This window comes from Triticum urartu, chromosome 2, assembly GCF_003073215.2.
Source record: "Triticum urartu cultivar G1812 chromosome 2, Tu2.1, whole genome shotgun sequence".
NCBI lineage: Eukaryota > Viridiplantae > Streptophyta > Magnoliopsida > Poales > Poaceae > Triticum > Triticum urartu.
The window spans coordinates 635606432-635624706 of NC_053023.1; the positions used below are offsets into that span (position 1 = coordinate 635606432).

Here is an 18275-nt window from a genome sequence, read left to right on the forward strand (position 1 = left end):
CGCATGCATGCAGTCTGGTGGTTGTGCGTCTGTCAGGCTACGTGTTTTGTGGATTTTTCATATGCGTTCTGAAAGGGATTCCACACAGATATGTAGCTATCCAGCGGATAGCTCATCAGCCGTGATCTTAGCCTGACCCTACTTATACGCCAGCATGCTGGCATCAACATGTACGACGATGTATTTGTTCGGGCCTGATGCAATGGATGGACCATTCGTGTGCCGACTACTTCAAAGCTAGAGTGAACACAAAGTGAAAAGTTCTACAGAGTTGACATGGTCTTTCTGCTAGCTAACAAACAATCGATGAACCAGATGAACTGACACGACGGCCGCACAAAACTACACAAACTAACCTCAATTTTACACTGTTATAAGGCAGACACAGAGGGCATGTCTGAGCTACAGGTTTCAGAAACGGTGTGATGGCACGATGACCAAGGAAAACATCAAAACAGTAGATAACATACTTGTACGCCGGCGTAGGATATTCCGCTGGGAACGTGTAGGGTACCAGTTGCACCAAAGGAAAGGACCGCTGAGCTAGGGTGAGTCGCACAGAGCAGTCTCACAGAGCACCGCTCCGCATTCTTCCAAGAACTCTCTGCCAGTGTTTACAATTTCAGCTAGATCTGCAACTATCAGCTCTGCGAACATCTGATTCGCAGGTCAGATAACATCTCTTTGACCATTGCGGATCGTGGTAGCCTTCAGCATAAATTCAGCAGTTTTGAAAACCAGAACTTCCAATCGGACTATCGGAGTATGCAATTTTCCAACCACCAAATTTTACATTGAACAAATTTAGAACTGTCAACCCAACAGTACCCAACTTTCAAATGAAAAATGCCAGAATCAAACCCAGAAAATCTGACATTCAAGAGGGGAGCACCTTTCATCCAGCAACTTCAAATTTTCAACAGTGGAGAAACGAGTTGACAGTATCAGATCCCTCGAAGGCAGCAGCACCAAGCCATCCATTGTGGTTTGTGGGGGACAGAACACTGCGTTTGGTTAGCATTTGATGACATACGGTGTACAACTTCACGTCCCAAATGGACATGATTTTAGTAGTGACTTGGCAGCGATGTCTTTATGGTAGGTTCAACAAATTTCACCAAAGAGCAGAGTCCCATAACCAATCTGTCCTGTCGCCCAGTTAGTGGTGATCTTGTTGCAATTGCTGAGAGGGCAACAAGGAGGCCCCAGTAAGGTCAGGAGTCAGGACATTTAATACCAGGTACGGCATCACTATGCCTGGATGCACCGTCAGTGGCAGGAGGCCAGAGGGCAGGCAAGGACCTTCATTGTCCAAGTAAACCCACAATATTGCCAGAGTTTTCAAGTCATGTAACTTCCCCTTTTCACTGAAAATTTTGAAATGAATTTCCAATATTCTAACTTCCCAACCGGGCATTCCATTTTCAAGTATAAATGCTCCATAAATTAATCAATAACATAGCTCCAATCTCTTTAGTGAAAGGAATATACAAGAACTGCTGATCTTAACAATATGTATCTCTGAATGGAGAAGCCTCCCCCCACGTTCTGCTTCTTTCTGCTTGCAAATGCAAACAAAGAGACCTCACAACTAGCGCACAATCACACTCACTAACTTTTGTCACGAAGGGATGCAAAAGGTGAACTAGTTCCGGAAATTGCAAGATAAATGGATGCACCTCTTTTCACATTGTCATGTCAGAAGTAGAAGCAGCCCACATCCTTGGTGATTTTCAAAGAGTGATACTCATTGTAGTTCAGATACCCCCAGAAGCGAGAAAGACCAAGCTCCTCATACTTTGAAGACTTCGAATGCAAAATATACAGATCTTTGATGTTACTCTCAAACCTCGTTTTAATTGCATCCACCTGTGCAGGAAGATAGATGCTCTCAAATTTCATATTATTATGTTACCGGAAAGGACAAGTATATAATTAGCAACTGCTACATAGTGCTAGGTAAGATTTGGAGGAAATGGAAACCAACAATAGTACTGCAGCAAGTAAAGTGCATGACAACAGATATTTAGCAGATCTCAGCAACTACTGATAGAACACACCAACAAATCTATTACTGGCGGTGTAATACACCGGGGGTGGCCACATGGTGGGGAGCCCGGCAGCAGGCCCGTCTTGGGGCCCATGAAGATAGGAGAAGAACCACATGAGGGACCCTGGGGGCCCGGAGAGGCAGCAAAAAGACCACCTTGGCGAGCAAGTCAAGATGGCAGCGGCTTAGATCAGATCGATCTCCTGTAAAACCCTAGCCCCTGTCATCTATATAAGGTAGGGGCTGGGGGTAGCAAGGCCCATCTACATCCGTAGAACCACTCTCGCTAGCTTCATACTTCATCCCTCGTTGTAACCCTCGCACGATGTATCCCACTATGAATGCAAAAACAAAGCAGGACATAGGGTATTAGGCGAACTCCAACTGTCGACCCCAAACGGACGACCGTTTAGTCCGGATTTTGTCCGTTTGGGTAGGGCAATGGGGCAATGTCCGGCCGTTTTCCTGGATGTGTTGGCCGTGCGCCCCTATATGCACATTTTAACTATGCACATTGTAAAAATAGTCTCACAACCAAATAAATCAAACATTGCAAATAGTCTTACAAACAAATAGTTCCACATAAAAAAACACAATCAAATACCCAATCGAAATTGTCTTCAATAGATGGAAAGAAAATGAACCGATCATCTACTGGTTGCCAATGTGATTCCAATGTGCTCAACCAAGTCATCTTGGAGCTGCATGTGAGTATGCCAATCACGCATTTCACGATGGAATTGGACAAACTGTTCAAACGTCGCCTGTTCTTGGTGGTGCTCAGGCTCAACATTTTCACCCTGAAAATCAAACCCTTGATCATAGATGTTGTCATCACGCTCATACTCCACGATCATGTTGTGCATGATCACACAAGCAGCCATCACCTCCCAAAGCTTCTCGGTGCTCCATGTCAGTGTAGGGTTTCGAGTGATACCCCATCGAGATTGAAGCACACCAAAACCACACTCCACATCCTTCCTAGCACTCTCTTGCGGATTGGGTATTGTCTTCACAGGAGTTGACCATTGAGGATAGATACCATCAGCTAGGTAGTATCCCTTGTTGTAATGGTGGCCATTGATCTCAAAGTTGACCTCTAGGGAGTGGCCTTCTGCAAGCCTTGCGAACACTGGAGAACGCTGAAGCACATTGATATCATTGTGAGAGCCATGCCGAAAAAAGAATGCCATATCCAAAGATCTTATGAAGCCACCGCTTCTAGTATGACAGTGGCACCTTTCACATGCCCCTTGTACTGCCCGTGCCAAGCAAATAGATAGTTCTTCCACTTCCAGTGCATACAATATATGCTCCCAAGCATGCCTGGAAAGCCCCTATCAGCATTGATCGCCAACAACCTTTCTGTATCGGCGACAGTTGGCTCTCTCAGGTACTCAGGGCCAAACACTACCACCACAGCCTTGCAGAAACTATACATTGATAGGAGACATGTGGACTCACTCATATGCACGTACTCATCCACAAGATCACCTGGAATTCCATATGCAAGCATGCGAATAGCCGCAGTGCATTTCTGGTAAGAGGAGAAACCAAGCTTGCCAAAGGCATCCTCTTTGCACTCAAAGTATGGGTCATATCCTACCACTCCCTCCCAAATACGAATGAACACATGTCTCCTCATACGGAAGCAGCGGCCGAATTGATGTGGTCTGAAGAGCGCGGTGTTCTCAAAGTAATCGGCATAGAGCAAGGCGTGACCACTCTCCCTATTGCGGTTCAAGGCCGGAGCATGACCCGGGATTGATCCCTTGAACCGAGGTCTCTGCCTAGAAATGTGGTCATTAACGACCAAAGCAACCACCACAAGCTCTTCGTCATCCAAGGACGAATCATCCGATGAACAAATGAAGTTGTGGAAAAAATACTTGTCCCCACTATCCATGGTACCTTGTGAGCAAAGTGTCGAACACCTTGCGGGCGTGGTGGAGACGCGGTCGGGAAGAGCACCTCAGGCTCCCCTCACAGGCAGCAGGCAAGGTTGGCGATGGCAGCCGGCGACTATGCAGCGCCTGCCGGAAGGTGTTAGGGTCAATGGGCGTCGCTGGCGGCTGTACCTTCCCTGGTACCAGATACGGCGACAAAGAGCCACAAATGTCGGCAAAAACTCCTCCGAAACGCGGGCGTGGGGCGACTATGGCGAGGGGTGGTCGTAGTTTGGGCGACCGGGCTGGAAAGCGAGGAGGCGGCCGGAAAAATGTGTGGCGGCGGCGAAGGCGGGGGGAAGAGAAAAGGGGGTTGTGTCCCCGACGGGCGGGCCAGGAAGAACAAGGGCGCGCGTTCCGCCTAATGTCCGTTTCGACGTAAACACGGCCAAAATTTGGGTTGGGAATTGGTCGAAAGCGAACAAAAACGAACGTTTGTCCATTTGCTCCCGCGCGTTGGGCCACGATTTCTGTCCGTTTAGCCCCAAACGGACACGGCCGAACCATTTGGGGTCCTGCGTTGGAGTTGGCCTTATTCCTCGAAGGCCCGAACCTGGGTAAACTCTCCGTGCGACCTCCAATCTGGTACTTACGGCCACGTTCCCACCCTCTGAGGGTACTGGGGGGGTTTCTGCTCCATCAATTGCCGCACCAGGCACTGCCTACGCTGGTCGGAGAACGAACCCATATTGGATCATTATACGTGCCCGGCGACTTCGTGTTTGGCCAAACCTTCATCTTCGGCTCCTTCGAGCTCGAGGTTGACAATCAGGGGTTGCTTTATGACGTAACGCCTCACCCCTTCGTCGACTACAACTGTTTCAGGAACATTGAGTTCGTGTTCGACGAACACAACGACACCACATGCGTCCATGCCCCTTCATCACCACTGGCGGAAAAGGTGGCATCGATCTCAACCTATCTCAGGGCTGCTGGATCTTCACCAACCCACCAACCCGCCCAAACAATCAGCGTCAACATGATCTTCCAGGCCACAAAAACGCGTCGCGCTCAGAAGCTCATCCAACGCGTGGTCTACGCGATTGCACCAACCCCGGCGGACCTCCTAGAGTGGTCAGGCGCCACAATAGCCTCCGGCTGCACCGACCATCTGGCCTACTTTCCCCACCCTGGCAAGTTTTGCTCTGGTGGTAAATCCGATCATCAAGGGCTTCGACCTCCCATGGGTTCTGAACTTCTAATGGACGGTGGCAGTAGCGTAAACATCATCCTCCCTGACACCCTGGCCAAGATGGGGGTAGCCCTCGATCACCGGCTTCCATGGCTTCATACCGGGTGGACAGGTGTGGCCCCTCGGACGGCTCGATCTAGAGGTCGTCTTCGGGGACGAGAAAAATTACAGATAAAAAACGATCCAGTTTGAGGTCCTCCCGTTCCAAACCGGCTACAACGTGATCCTCGGCAGGATGGCCTACGTAAAGTTTATGGCACTACCCACCCGCGCGTACCTCCAGCTTAAGATGTCGGGTCCCGATGGCACGATCACAATACACGACGGACCTGAGAGGGCACTCCAAACAGAGGTCGTCAACATAGAGCTCGCTGAGGCAGCGTTGGCCTTAGCGGAGCTCGAGCACATCAAGAAGTCCGTTGGCACATGAACAACACTCCCAACCAAACCCAAGACGGGGCCGGTGTTCCAGCCGGCAAAGAAAGCCAAAAAATTCCAAGTGCACCCAGAAGACCTGAAGAAATCGGTGATCATCGAAGACCTGTCAAAGGAACAGAAAGATGAACCCTGCAATTCATCCTGAGCAACTGGGACATTTTTGCTTGGAAACCCACAGATATGCCCGGGTTTCCCACAAAGATCGCACAACACAGCTTCGACGTCCGAAAGGACGCCATACCAGTCAAACAAGCCCTCCACTGCTTCACCACAGAGAAACAACGAGCCATCAGCAAAGAGATCGCTCGGCTCCTAGCTGCAAGGTTCATCAGAGAAGTCGCGCACCCAGAGCGGCTTGCCTGCGTTGACTACACCGGCCTCAACAAAGCATGCTCAAAGGACCCATTCCCTTTACCCTGCATCGACCAGGTCACAGACTCGATCGCGGGCTGCGAAATTCTGTGCTACCTGGACGCCTACTCCGGCTACCGCCAAATACGCATGGAGTCCAACCAGGAGAAGACCTCCTTCATTACACCTTTCGGGGCCTTCTCCTACATTACCATGCCCTTCGAGCTCAAGAACGCCGGTGCGATGTATCAACGAACCATGCGAAAGTGTCCTCACGACCAGATCGGCGTCAACGTCGAGGCATACGTCGACAATGTAGTCATCAAGTCAAGACACGACTCCAGCCTTCTCTCCAACCTCGAGCAGACATTCACCAACCTACGTCGCTTCAGCATGAAGCTAAACCCTGAAAAATGCGTTTTCTGGGTACCCTCGAGACAACTCCTCGGCTTCATGTCTCTCAACGAGGAATCGAGGCCAACCTAGAGAAGATACAAGCCATCGTCAACTTGAAGCCCCCAGAAAATATCTGGGAAGTCCAGAAGCTCGTCGGGTGCGTTGGAGCCCTCAGTCGGTTCATCTCCCGGCTCGGGGAGAAAGCACTTCCGCTTTACCGGCTCCTACGAAAGAATGACAAGTTCTACTGGAGCGACAAACCAAAGGCCGCATTCGTCGACCTCAGGCGTCTCCTACAATCCAACCCGCAACTGGCCTCCCCGTTATAGACCGATCCGCTCAGCCACCACACAGGTAGTCAGTGTAGTTATGGCGGTAGAGAGAAAAGACCGGCAAGACGCAGCGGGTTCTGCATCCTGTATACTACGTTAGCGACATTATCAGAGGATCACGTATGGCGTGTTCATGGCGGCCCGCAAGCTACGTCGCTACTACCAGGCAAATCCCATCACGGTTGTCAGTCATGCCCCGCTATCGGACATGGTTCTATGACCGTCCAAGGATTGGGGCTGGCATCGTCCTGATCTCACCTTGCGGTGATAGGATGAACTACGTCCTACAGATACATTTCCCCTACTCCAACAACAGGGCAGAATACGAAGGCCTCCTCCACGAGCTTCGCATTGCGGCCTCCATGGGCATCCATCACCTCATCTGCCGCGGTGACTCCAACCTCATCGTGCAACGGGTGATGAAGGCATTCGACACCAAAAGCCCAAAGATGGCCGCATACTGCGCTGTCGTCTGTGAACTGGAAGGATAATTCGATGGTACCGTACTATACCACGCCAAGCGTACTGACAACGTGGCAGTTGACAACTTGGCATGCATGGGGGCAGCCCAAAAACCAGTCCCAGCTGAGGCATTCCTGGAGGTCCTACACAAGCCATTTGTGCAGCTACGAGAAATAGCAAAAGATACTCCGACCTCCGGTGGACCAGAGCCCACGGACGCAGAAGATGAGGTTGGAGAAGGGGAACTCGCGGAAGAAACTCCCGCGGTCACCCCGACCTGGACTCGGCCGCTCCTCGTATACTTGATATACAGGACCTACCCGAAGACAAAAACGAAGTCCGGTGCATCGTTTGCAGGTCCAAGGCATACATAGTCATCCAAGGAGAATTGTACAAGTGCAGTGTCACAGGCATCTTCCATCGTTGGGGGCTTGATATGGTCGGGCCCCTCGCCACAACGCCAGGTGGTTTCAAGTTCTAGTCACCAACGACAAATTCACAAAGTGGATAGAAGCCAAGCCCGTCACCAATGTGAAGGTTGACACAGCAATAAAATTCACCTTTGATATAATCCACAGATTTGGAGTCCCCCATGACATCACCGATAATAGCTCCAATTTCACAGCAAACACATTCAAAGAATTATGTCGCAACCGAAGGATCCAATCGATTACTCCTCGGCTTCACACCCGCAGTCCAACAGGCAGGTGGAGTGTGCCAATCGGTTAATCATGCAAGGTCTGAAGCTCCGCCTCATTACCCCTTTGGTCCGAGCAAAGGGGAAATGGGTTTGCTCTCATCCGTCCTGTGGAGCTTACGTACAACTCCAAACAGATCAATCGAACACACCATTCTTCATGGTCTACGGGGCCGAGGCGGTACTCCCCTCCGACATAAGAGTACGAATCCCCGCATGTCTGTGTGTACAAGGAGGCCATGGAAGAATTCAGGAAAGACGACATCGACGCCAAGGAAGAAGCTCGGCTCATTGCCCTCGAACGCACGGCCGTCTATCAGCAAAAACTACGCCAATACAATGGATGGCATGTCCGGGCATGCGAGTTCAATGGCGGGGACCTCATCCTCCGCCTTAAGCAGAAGTCGCGGAAGAACAAGCTCTCCTCCCCATGGGAAGAGCCTTACAACATTCACGAAGCCCTTAGCGATGGGGCTTACTACCTCCTCAACCGCAAGACAAGCCAGATCACGAAGCATCCATGCAACACCGCCCAACTATGTCTTTTTATGCATGAGTTACTTTCAGCAAGCATAGGCATTTTTATGTTTTTAGCCCCCTTGTTTCAGCTCGATCCAAAAAAACTGCTGAATAAAGGAATCATTCTATGTTCCCATAGTGATTTGCTATTTCAATTGTTAATACAACGAACACAATGGGATAGACCTAGAGGTAGAAACAAACGTATCTCTCTGCTTGCCAGGCTCAAGGGCTGTATCAGCATCGTGGACCTCCCCACAGTCCGCACAGAGGCTGCATCGTGCATTCCTTCTATTAGTTCGGACCCAGGGGCTGATTCGCACTTACCGACCTCCTAGTGCCACCAACACGGGGCTGCATCGGCGTAAGAAAAACAATTTGATAATCCTTATAAAAAAGGGCATGGCCGAGGGAAGACAGAGACTGAATAACCTCTGGTCGCATCATGCCCTGATCAAAAACAAAAGAGGCCTCAGGCAGTATAACACGCTTGATCTCCAAATAAAACTGTTAAATGACAAGAAACTGATTCAAGTATGCATCACACGAATAAGTCTGTCTATGATGGGCATCGCCCAGGCCGCAACGGACACTACATCTTTTTGAGGCTACTCAATGCCTACATCCAGGTCGCATCCAGGTCACAGTCCGCCGCCACCATCCTGGAGGCCTCCCTCGCTTCCTCAAAGAAATCGGATAAGTGACAACCCTCAGGAAACAAAGTGGCGACGACCTCCGTGGAAACATCATGGCGATAAGCCTTCAGTTGCGTAAGAATGAGCCGAGCTCCTTCAAAAGCAGCAAACTCCTGCAGCACAATCAGGCGCTCCATTCACGAGCTCAGTCAGAGGCCGCAGACGAACATCCACTCCACTGTTTCCGGGTTCCACATCAACCCCGACACACGGACAAGAGCTCGGGCCATCCGCCGCAACAAAGGTGCCGCCACGTTCAACCTCTCCTCTGGTGGGGAGCCCGACAGCAGGCCCGTCTCAAGGCCCACGAAGATAGGCGAAGACCTAACCACAGGAGGGACCCTGGGAGCCAGGAGAGGTGGCAAAAGACTACCTTGGCAAGCAAGTCAAGGTGGTGGCAGCTAAGATCAGATCGATCTCCTGTAAAACCCTATCCCCTATCATCTATATAAGGTGGGGGCTGGGGGTAGCAAGGCCCATCTACTAGAACCATACTGTCGGTAGACTCATACTTCATCCCTCATTGTAACCCTCACACGAGGTATCCCACCATGAATACAAACACCCGGAGGCGCGAACCTAGGTAAACTCTTCGTGCGATCTCTGATCTGGTACTTCCGGCCACGTTCGCCACCCTACCAAGGGTACTGACGGGTTTCTGCTCCATCAATTACCAACTGTTCACAATGTGACAGAATATCCCTTTATTGTGACCAATCTTCATCTATGGTGTTTGGTTCGGGCACAATTAACAGTTTAAGCTCCAAAAAGGAAAAGGAAAAGGAAAAAGGAAAAGGGGAAGCACCCGGTATACTACCATAACTTTGAGAGGGGTTCCGGCATTTAGAAGTAGAATCAAACTCAATGGATTATATCAGGATTTTCGTATAGTCGACAGGGAGCTATAGACAGACCATAGATTATTTGTTCCCAAAACTATGATACACAGATCGTTCTTAGGGAGAATAATCAATGGTGGTTATCAGATCAGTAAAGATATTTTATGTGTATGCTGGAGTTGAAAGAATAAACCCAGAAGACACAATGTAATACTTCCAAACAACTTTGTGCATGTGAAATCGAGAAAATACCTGAGAGAAGTTTATAAGAGAATGCAGATTAAGCTGATTAACTGTTGATTCTGAAAGGTCATTAAGACTCTTAAAACATGACCGGAACTCCAAAGCTTGTTGAAGCATGCTTTTGATTATGGTGGCAACTGGTTTTGTCTCATTGGATAAGAAACATCTAAAAAAAACACCATGCAGTTAGAAGCAAACATATAATGTAACACAAGTAAAAATCCAATATTATAGTCAATACAGAATTAGCAAAAGAAATGTACTCAGAAAGTATAGGCACCAATTAAATGGGATAAACGAAGTTCTCTTGGCAGCTAAAAGATAATGTCAGAAGTACCAGATTTCCCTTGCTTTCTATCCTACTTGGAAGAATTAGATATTCAATTGAACAGCCAAATGTGAGTTTGTGACAGGACAAAACAGTATAGTAGTCTAATAATTATCTTTATTATGCTCATTGCAATAGATCACACTAGTTCAGGCATGAACCACAATTAAATAATCAACTATTATGTAGTAAAATGAAAACTAGTTTCATTTTTGTGGGTAAAGGCCTTACATGTGAAGTGCGTCTGTAACATAACACAAATGCACATACTCGATATCCCGCATATCTTTAACCTACACAATAGTTGAGATCAGTACACGCGCAGCCACCCAGAAAAGCTCAAACCAAGTAAGATCATTATCTCAAAAGAGGTAATACGTTAATATATAATAAACTCATGATGTCTAAAAAGTATATTTTCATCCTCTTTGAATGTAAGTAACAGAACTACTATGCCAACAAATATATTATACCTGATGTTTAAGGGAATGTTGAAAACGGCGCCATGATATATCAGACAAATTGCAATGGTGGTACTGCTGTAATGTTGATAGAAAATGGTAAACTTGATGTCTGACAAAAGAAAGGATAGTTATGTCAAGAAACAGACCAATGAAATAAGGACACATAAATCAATACTATAGGAACAAAAGGCATTCGCATAGTAGAAGCAACTATACATGAGACCATTGAGATAATTCATTATGCCTCCGCATAAAAATGGAGGATGCTATTTTAGATAATATGGAAGTTGGTCTGTGCAATTGCAAATCAATAATTAAACCATCCAAAATGACACTATTTTTCTCAGAAGATTAAAAGGTTCAACCCTCCAGCAATGTTTTCAACAGTACAAGATGTAATTTGAATTATATCTAGCTAATTCTACTTTTTGGAATGTTGTTTCGTAGAAACAGGTCAATTTTGCAGTGACTAATGAGTGGGCAGTACAAAAAAGATAAAATTAACGATTTTGTTTTGACAATTATGGCAATTACAAATGTCATATTTATAACATGTTTAAGGAACTACTTTCCTGACCATCAACCACAATCTATTTGGCTATGGTTATCTAATACTAGAAAACCACTGAATGAATAACCAAACATGAATGCAACAGTTACTTCTATTATGACTTGGATATGCCAACATGTATTGCAGTTCGAGATATTTTTAGAATAACAAGATTTAACAACAGATCAAACATTCAAATACTCGAAACAAATCAGACAATTATATTCTTAACACTTCAGTGGAAGTGCCAAACTGTTATGAGGAATATTTGAATGCCACAAAGCTTTGGAAAGGTTTTGTATGTGCGTACCTCACTTTCATCACAGAGTTTAATTCTTTCAATATATCAGGTCTACTGTGGCCAGAGCGACTGATTAACTGTGTCAACTCCTACAATAAATTAGCATATTATAATCACATAGCAGCAAATAAGTCCCACGTCACCACAATTATGGATATTCACAATTGTTGACAGAAAAATATTCTTGTAACTTCTCTTGAAGAAAATTTAGTAAAAATCACTCGACGGTAATTTTGTATGTGAACAAAGGGCACCCCACAAACTTGTTCAGTTTCAAATAGATCCTACATCTGGGTTGGGTCTGAGAACTCTCTGTCCCCCGACTGATGCGAACTAACAATAACGACCCCTAAAATTTCTGTGTAGTGCTTGTTTATTTATTTTCTCTTGCCTAATTGCCTCCAGCTGCAGCCTTGTGGGTTTTGCAATACATGCAGATAATAGCAGAAGTTTACATGGCATGTACATTTCAATGAATTAAGACATCGATAAAGGAATCACCTTTAGAAACCGCCATACTTCAGTCAGTGATAAGACTGCAAACCTGACTTGAACAAGATAACAGAATATTTCAGCATATCTCCTAAGTGCCTCCTCTGTAATGACAATATTCACTGGCCAATCAACTTTATAACCCAGCAAGAAGTCATCCAGCATGTGGAAACCTGGCCGCCAAAACTTGGGCCGTTAATAATTCGAGAAACAAACCTTCAGTTCTGAAGCCCAAAAACTGTAGCCAAGGACAATCTAAAGATCAAATTATTACCATGTTCAGAGGCTGCCACAGAAGTGACTGGCTGTTCTTTCATGTATATAAACAGTTTTTCCTTATAAGGATCGGTATCACATGAAGACCTCTGCAAGGCCAAGTCAAGAAGCCCTTGGATCTCTGCTCTTTTCTGCTCAGACTTAACAGAGAACCATTTCTGCATGGGGGGAAGTCAGACTTAACAGATTTGTGCATATAAACATAGGTGCATGGCGTACAGGCTAAATGGATAAAATTACCTTATGATAAATGGAAACAATAAAAGACTCTGCCCAGTCAGCTAGTTCCATGAAATGGTACCGTCGTAGTGCTAGTAGATGTCCACAAAGATCAAAACCCTCCTCAAGCAACTTCATTGTGAAGCTGCTAACATATTTATATCTTTTATTACAATTAAGGAATAATCGGTAGAAAGAAAAATACTGGCCAACAACTTTAGTGGTTTATAAGCTTTAGAATCATAGCCTGGATCAGATTTATTTTTTCACCAACAAGATGGTTTTTTACTTGTAAAAGCAGTTGATGAACCTAATACATGACAGATGGACTAAATTAGACAAAAAAGGCATTTAAAAGACAGTACATCACAAATTAGCGTTCGTGAAATAGTCTCTGATGTTATGCTGATAGTAATAGTAGAATGAAAAAGAGGCATTATGATCAATCTGACATTATGAACTGCACTGTACAAGCATATACAATTAAGGATACTGAAGCAGAACTTCTTGTATAATGCACTTGTCAATAGCTATATCAAGTGGCATATCAGATGCTGAACTACTATCTCCAGCTATCTTTTCTGTTGATTTAGCAGTATATTCTAACAATTTCTCCCATAATGCTCCCCCGCAGACATTTTTTGGAAGATTATCACTTGCTTCTGTTTCTCCTGATGAAGCAAGGTATCCCTGACTCCCTGTCTTAGCTTGAAGAAGCTCACTGGAACAATCAGGCTGTTTAGAAATCTGAGAAGTGGAATGTACAACCTTTGTAGCTCCGGCTTCAGACTCCACAAGGGACGTGCTTCTTTCACAGTATACTTCACATGGATTCGTGACCGACTCGAAAGCAAAGCTTTTAAGTGCTTGATTTTTCCATTTTCCTCGCAAGTCACTCTCCATATGATGACCAGCCGCATTCTTCAGAATGGGATTGGTGCTGAGATTGTAAGGAATGCTAGAATTCCAAGACTTCTCTGTGTGTGATGGATAAACTACATCATCATGTGATACTTGCTCCACTGCACTTTCATTGTTAGTATACAGAAACTCATCAACTAAACACATTTTTCCAGGGGAACTATTAAATGTGTTCTTTGGAAATTTGCCAAATGGCCAAAATTTACTATACTGGTAATCCAGTTCTAGAGCATCAGGCATCACATTATGTTCCACATTCTGCGAGTGCATGGGAACGTTGCTGCAACCCAAATCAACATTTCTATGGTGCTCATCATTAGGGCTTGCAGAGTTTGTCCCGTTGTGATGAGAACTAGTTTGATATGAAAGCACATTTTGGGTTTCTGAGGAGCATTTTGCTTCACCTGTACTTGTATAGTACAATGAAAACCTGGAACTAGACAAATTACCACAAGTGATGCCACTCTCAACCTCAATTTCATCCATAGAACTATAAGAAGAAGAGCATTCTGAAGATTCCAGTGGATCTAGTTTATCTGAAGATTCTTGCGATGTTGAATAAGCATCATTGTCTTTTTCATCTGCAGACATACTGTGAGAAAGGACAGATCAGACTAATCTGTTGCGGTGAAGACTTATGATGTACACTGCCCGCATGAGTAAAAAAAGAGTATGCACAATAAAATACAGAAGAAGTGAATGAAAGTGGCAGATTTAACATTGCTACAAAGGTAGATCCAGGACGTACATATCACAAATTGGTAGAGCATGGGTGCCGCCATACAATAGCTCCACATCTGAAACTGATGTGTCTAGAGGGCTTTTACTTTTATGCAGGGAGTTTGACGGAGGACCAAAAGGAATTATCTGAAACATAACTTCATGTCATAAAGTGTGACTTAAAAGCATAGTTGACCCAGTGTATTAGTACTGTTGCTTTGGCAAGGGTGAAAAACAGACAAGTAGTTAATTCTGGAACTAAAAGTAGAGTGCTAACCAGACCTCAATATTTAAGAAAAAATGATGGAGCTTCTCTAGCATTGACTTGTACATAGCGTCTCTCTGACATATTACTGCTTCAGCCTTGCTTTTTGAGAAAGTAAATGAATTCACTGAGCACTCAATTGGCGTACCAAACCATGGGAGAATTTCCTCCAGAAGGATAGTTTTACTAGTGTCATAATTATCTCCTCCAGTAGAACAAAGATTGCATGACTTTACAACCTTCATGAGCACTTGAAGCTGCTGCCCAGTGCGTAAAAGAGGATTGCATATATCTTTCAGAAAACATGGAACAGATACATGATTACTTCCCTGTTGACAGCGATACATGATAAAAACTTAATTAGATCTACTGGAAAAGGAGTAACATTTTCATGGTTCAAATGCATGGATTATGTGAAGAGTGGATCATATATCTGAATTTCTGATGTTGAGAATAAATTAGGTCAATAATGACCGTTTAGGCATTTTTCCTTGAAGCTTCACAAAGACAACAAGTGATGTCTTACCTTGAAGGGCAATGCAGTGAAATCACCTAGTGGGCCCAACGAACCTCCTTGAATCTGGTTGTTCTCGGTTTGTGTTATGAGAAATTCTTCATAAGGGTCATCAACACTAGCTCGGTAAATCCATAACTTAATGAAGTTACAGTATGGCTCACAGGAACGAATGAAGAGATATTTCAAAAGAGCATAGTGAACTGGATCAGCATCCTACAATTGAAGGCAAATCATTCGACATTTCAAAACATTTGTCATATGTAGAACGTGAACAGAAGGACATGTCCAAACAGAAACTTTCAGTACAGTAGCACAAATTTATGCCATCAGATAAAGAAAAACTAGCATGATCTTGTGGTAGCTGGTAATCTACAAAACTGTGGCGTTGATTGCCATGTTACAAAGAAATGTCAAAGAAATTAACCATCCCAGCAGAGACCAAGTAAGCAACTGCGTAAACATATAAAGCATAAGAGAAATAAGATGCTCGGCTACGTAGAATATGAAACTAAACATAGCCCAGGGCTCATAGCACCATACAAACAAGAGAGTGAATGTATTGTCGATATAGAACAGAGAATATCAACAACAAAATGAAGCGGTAAGTTCCACAATTTTATTAAGTAAATATGGGAGGGGTTATCACACCATCCTAAGTCTTGCATTGCTTATTTGCTTCTCATGGAGGACAGAAATTGCTACCAATATCTCTGCCAGCTATTCTAGAACAATGAGTATGGAAACTTGGCAACACTTCAGGGCGATTATTACCAAAAAACTTAGATAAATAAAAAGCAGCAAAGAATAACTTGAAAGGAAATTTTATTTGATAACATTTCCAAACTTGATAGATTCTCTCTCAAAAAGTTCCTTTTCTGGATAATTACAGCAAATGTGACCTAGAATCCCATGGCCGTTTCAAACAAGGCATTGGTAAGTCTGAAATGTTCAGTATCATAAGTAAAGCTTAGATCTTGTTATTAAGCATGCAAACCAAAGACATTGGCAAGATAAAATATAGATACAAAGTAGCGGACAATAGGAGATCCCTTTAAAAGTTTATTAAACTGAGTTAAACCAAATAGCAGGATTTAAACAATAAGGTGATTGCTTAAATTGAGTTAAACCGAATAGTAGGATTTAAACAATAAGATGATTGCTTACACGAAGGCGGACATACAAATAAGAAAGCAAATCAGTGCCCCGCGGAAAATTCTCAAACTCCAAGTTAGAATCAGTAGTCAAACCCTCCTGGCATAATGCAAGACCTGCAAACTTAGGAAAACAAATATTTCCAAGGGACTTAATATGCCTTCTCAACTCCTCGGTGTGGAGATAAACTTCCAGAAGAGTGATTTCAGAGCTAGAATTACAACTAGCTCTATCTGAGGTCATGGAAGGTCTATCAGGTTGTCCCACTGACCGCCTCAGCTTAACTGAAGGTGGTAAAGTATTCAAGGAACAGAAATAGCCTTCTAGAACTTTTTCAACTGCTGCAGCAAATGCTTGGTTCACTAGACTATAAGGAGGAGAATGCTCAGTGTCTTTGTCATCAGAAACATCATGTCCATGTCCTTCTCTATTTCTACAATTTACTTCTCGACTTTGGAAAAGATAATAGTGCACAAACTTGCGCAAGAAGAAAACTGCAAGACCTGTAGAGCCTATAGAACTGAGAATATGTCCAATAGAGGCAGTGCTAGATGACCGTGACCACACATTTGCAATGCGATGAGATGTCCTGTCTGCCGGACTTGAGGAGAACAACACAGAAAGCTCGTCAATCTCATCTAGCGATGATTTGACACCATGCAGTGCATGCAAAGCCAAACGAACCAAAGCAGCATCCTGCAGAATAAAGATGATCCTCACACCCATCAGCAATATAATACTCCCTCAGTCCAAAATACTTGTCATGGTTTTAGTACAAAATAGAATGGCACTACCCAGAGGATATAACACAAACACATCTATAGTCGCTTCCTAAAAATCTATTCAGGTTATAAGACGTCATCACTAATAATCATCGCATCACTAGCAATTCGTACCTAACTTACTGCATCAGATTAAAGCTTCGTTTGAAGAATGTCAAAACATTCATACCTATCAATACCACATTTAAGGATCCCAGAACAGATAATCCAAAACTTCCCCCACTTCACTACCCACACTCAGTGGCCATTTCGAGTAACCCTATTTCACAGCAATCTGCCTACATTCCTAACTGCCTACTTATTCTGGCCACAATCCCCAACCGGATCAACTTGTTTTAACAGAACAATTGCGTCCTCTCGCTTTTTCTGCTGAAGGGCACTGCAGACTGCACCCAAAATTTCTCCCTATGAATGTCGCAACTCCCAGAAGTAGTTTTGGTTTAGTAGCCACAGCGGGTCGTAACATAATGCTGAATTTAGCTGGGTTCAGATATTTCACTCACAGGAACGGAGGTGAGCTCGTAGATTGGATCCCGAGAGGGACGCCCTGCAGGGCCTGGAACACCGGCGGACGCGCTCTCGGGGGCGATGGAATCCCAGGCTGCAGGCGGCGTCCAGGGGCCGTCCACGCGGAGGCTGACGAGCAGCGACGAGAGGCTGGAGGCGGCGGCCTCCATCCGGGGGTCTATCACCCTAGCTAGGGTTATGGTATGCTCTCCAATGTGGTGTGGCTCCGCGCGTAGATGAAGAGATACGGGAGCAGAGGTGGGCGGATGGTGGTGAGAGCCGAGCGGCGGCGAGGTGCGGATGGCCAGAGGGTTGGCAGCCCCGGCAAAGGGAGTGGCGAGGAACCGGAGGAGAGCAACGAGAGCGGCGGAAGCGAACCGAGGAAGAAGAGAATTTTGCGGTTTTCTGCTGAAGCGTTAGATTATGTTTGGACGGCCGGTGATGGTGTCCATGGCATAAAAGCCAATTGTTTTTTGGCAAACTGTAGCTCTCTCCAACCCTCCACTATGTAGGCCAAAAGAGGTGTCAAAATCACTTTCCAGCCTTTTGGCATGGATGCCCTATGGTGCTCAGTCGAAGCCACCCAAATTTTTTTTTGGCATCGGAGCAGCTATTTGCTCC

The 18275-nt window shown here is 45.2% G+C and overlaps 1 protein-coding gene across 3 annotated transcripts; it reads right to left on the minus strand.

Moving 5' to 3' along the window:
- Positions 1-309: 309 nt before the first annotated feature.
- On the minus strand, positions 310-18070 carry LOC125539333. Of its 3 annotated transcripts, XM_048702767.1 has the most exons (15): positions 17651-18068; positions 16378-17061; positions 15223-15426; positions 14714-15025; positions 14460-14578; positions 13284-14303; positions 12812-12953; positions 12570-12729; positions 12305-12468; positions 11813-11892; positions 10962-11061; positions 10720-10781; positions 10170-10326; positions 1680-1869; positions 310-1367 (listed from the first exon to the last, which is right to left on the minus strand). In XM_048702767.1, the coding sequence occupies exons 1-14, from the start codon at positions 17822-17824 to the stop codon at positions 1699-1701; spliced, it is 3549 nt and encodes a 1182-aa protein (XP_048558724.1). In that variant the 5' UTR covers positions 17825-18068; the 3' UTR covers positions 310-1367; positions 1680-1698. The 3 variants fall into 3 exon arrangements, with proteins under 3 accessions (XP_048558724.1, XP_048558723.1, XP_048558726.1); XM_048702766.1 differs by having other exon boundaries at positions 310-1869; XM_048702769.1 differs by lacking the exons at positions 310-1367; positions 1680-1869; positions 10170-10326; ... (1 more) ...; positions 10962-11061; positions 11813-11892 and having other exon boundaries at positions 12311-12481; positions 17651-18070.
- Between the last annotated feature and the right edge of the window lie 205 nt (positions 18071-18275).